General features: G+C 38.8%; 1 protein-coding gene across 1 annotated transcript in view; it reads left to right on the top strand.

Annotated features, from left to right (window-relative positions):
• LOC109844910 (chromatin structure-remodeling complex protein SYD) overlaps positions 1-2910 on the top strand; it is a 26994-nt gene that overhangs the window by 18187 nt on the left and 5897 nt on the right. Inside the window, exons 23-25 of the mRNA XM_020414076.1 lie at positions 1765-1934; positions 2074-2152; positions 2241-2315. Coding sequence (XP_020269665.1) covers positions 1765-1934; positions 2074-2152; positions 2241-2315 — 324 coding nt within the window. The remainder of the gene's footprint in view (positions 1-1764; positions 1935-2073; positions 2153-2240; positions 2316-2910) is intronic.

Genomic DNA, 2910 nt, shown 5'->3' with positions numbered 1-2910 from the left:
AAACAAGATGCAACATGGCTCCAAATAGAGCTCCTTTTCTTATCCCCAACTAAGTCATAATAGAGTGCTTTGTCATCTCTATCTCCTTGAATCAAAATCACTTCAAAATGAGAGGATTTGGTGGAAAGTGAAAAGCTTGTCATAGATCCAATGTATTCCAAGCATTGTTGAAAAAGCTACAAAAAGTGGTGGTATAAATCGGAAGTGGTCCTTAGCCGCTTCGCTTTGCCTTAAAGCGGTGGTATAAATCACCACTGGAACTTTTTGCTCGTAGAGGTGCAAAAAAGCGGCGAAAAGCAGTGAAAGGAGCTAAAAAAACGCTTAATAGCATTTTAAAACACAAAACCCCCCTCGTATTCCATTATCCCTTTCTTTTTCTCTGTTATGAAACCCAAAAAAACAATAAGATTCCAAATCATCGTCCGCCCATCACCTCTGGCCATGAAATGTGCCACCTCCCGTCACCAATTCTACCTTCAGGAGCTTCTCCCGCCTCCATCAACGCCTCCACACCTCCCACCATCTCCAACTTCTCTCCCGCTGCTTCGTACCATACATCATCACCTCTCTTGAGCTTCTCTCATCTCCAGAAAGCTCCTCATCAAAGCTTTAGTCCACTGTTCCTGCTCCTCCACCGCCTCGACCACTACCTCCAGCACCTTCTCTCGCCACCTCCATCACCACTTGCTGCCTCACCATTCTCCACCACCTCTCTTGAGCTCCTCTCACCATCTCCAGGTAGCGCCTCATCAAAGCTTCAATGAAGCACCAAAGGCAATACTTTGTTAATATTATGTGATTGTTAGACATCTATTTGATCTTATGATGTCTATAAATCGCGCTATGCATCTATAGAATTTTTAGATTTTTCTTGAAGTTTTCATGTGTTTTGAATATTTATCCATAGCTAAATCGGAGTGCCTTTTTGCTTGGCGCTTTTTTACACTTTGATCCGCTTAAGGCGTAGAAAGCCTAAGCGGTGCCTCACCGAGCCTAAGCAGTGCCTCACTGGCTCACTGCTTCGTTCCACTTTCCACAACCTTGCATGTACATTCGAAGCCAAACAATGGAAAAGCTCAAGGTAAAATCGTAAAGGTGATGAGGTAGATGAATGTTTTCAAATTGTGTCATAATTCCTCAAATTTGACAAGATCATCCCAACAGCCCCTAAATGGGATAATGAACAAAAAGTGTAGTTTCGAAGCCAAACAATGGAAAAGCTCAAGGTAAAATCGTAAAAGTGATGAGGCGGATGATTATTTTCAAATTGTGTCATAAATCCTCAATTTTGACAAGATCATCCAAACAGCCCCTAAATGGGATAATGAACAAACAGGAGAATCACCAAATATCTCACTGTTCATCGTTATTTGTTGTCTTGAATGTGGACCGAGTAGTGGAACTAATCCTGTAAGTGATTTGGCTTCTTCTTGAATTAAATGGATAGCAAGCAAAAAGAGGGGGAATAACACCAAATGCCCCCATCGAGTGTGGTTGACTTCTTGTTCATGGTGTGGTGTGATGTGTGGTTCTTTTGGTGTACAAGTGTAATTCATCTATGAAATTGTATGAAGGCCATTTTTTTGTATTTTTTGTTCCCTTCTAGTTTGTATGTCTAATCTGTTGCTATATACATATTTCTTGGCATCAGGTATATGAACTTCTTTTGTCTGAAATATACTAGACTTAGATGACAAATTATTTAATTCTAGTGCTGTTTATCACAACGTTGCATTCCCAACTCTTTGTGTATGATTCTTGCAGGTCCTGTTTTTCTCGACAATGACCAGATTGCTTGATGTGATGGAGGAATACCTTTCATGGAAACAGTACAAGTACCTTCGTTTGGATGGACACACTTCTGGAAATGATCGAGGTGCCCTCATTGAACAATTCAACCGTCCAGACTCACAATACTTCATATTTCTTTTAAGGTACTTTTCTGTATGCTTCAAAGGATGGTTTGAAGTTTTTCCTTACCATTGATTCTGTTTTTTCCCCTTGGTCACTTGCATGAGTAGGATCCCGAAACAGTTTAATTTCTCAGTTAACATCCTATTGTATTTCTGGTAGTATTCGAGCTGGTGGTGTTGGTGTAAATCTTCAAGCAGCTGATACTGTCATCATATTTGATACTGATTGGAACCCTCAGGCAATTTCTTTTTATCTTTATCTTCCTAAAGTTGTTATTTTTTTCTTTTGTGATTGTTCTCATAAACTATTATTTATTCTTTTTGTAGGTTGACCTGCAAGCACAGGCAAGGGCCCACAGGATTGGCCAAAAGAAGGATGTGCTTGTTCTGCGGTTAGAGACAGTGAGTCCTCTTAAGGGATAATTTTGTTACATCCTTCTTTTTTCTTCATTATGTTTCTGTTTCATACCTCAAGTGCAATGATATACACCTTAAGTCTAGGTTTCTGATCATACTTGTATTGTGGTTTTGCTGAGGTTGCTTTGACAATAAAGATAACTCTTCTGAGAATAAAAAATCTTGCACTTGTTTATGAGTCTCTCTTTTCTCCAAAATTGCTCTTGCACTCTTCATTATGAATGAGCAAGATTTATTCATCACAGCGTGAACAATATGGGACCATGTTGGTTTTCCCCCCTCCTTTACTGGAGGCATTTTTTCTTTCAAATAGAATGTGGTTGATGCCTGTTGAAATTTCACATGACTGCTCTATTGGGTACATCTGGTGGATTAACAGTTATGAGGATAGAATTCATGAAGCATTTATTAAACAATATCGACCATAATCTTATAAATATGTATTAAGTACTGGATAATTTATTATTTGGTTACATAGCCCAATAGATAAGGTGTCTATATTGGAAAGATAATTATCATATAAGCCCGTCTTTTCCAGTTACTATGTTCTATTCACACAAACAAATGCAATCTAACATTA

Source organism: Asparagus officinalis, chromosome 6 (genome assembly GCF_001876935.1).
Source record: "Asparagus officinalis chromosome 6, Aspof.V1, whole genome shotgun sequence".
Lineage (NCBI taxonomy): Eukaryota > Viridiplantae > Streptophyta > Magnoliopsida > Asparagales > Asparagaceae > Asparagus > Asparagus officinalis.
This window is presented reverse-complemented; position numbering and strand designations above follow the sequence as displayed.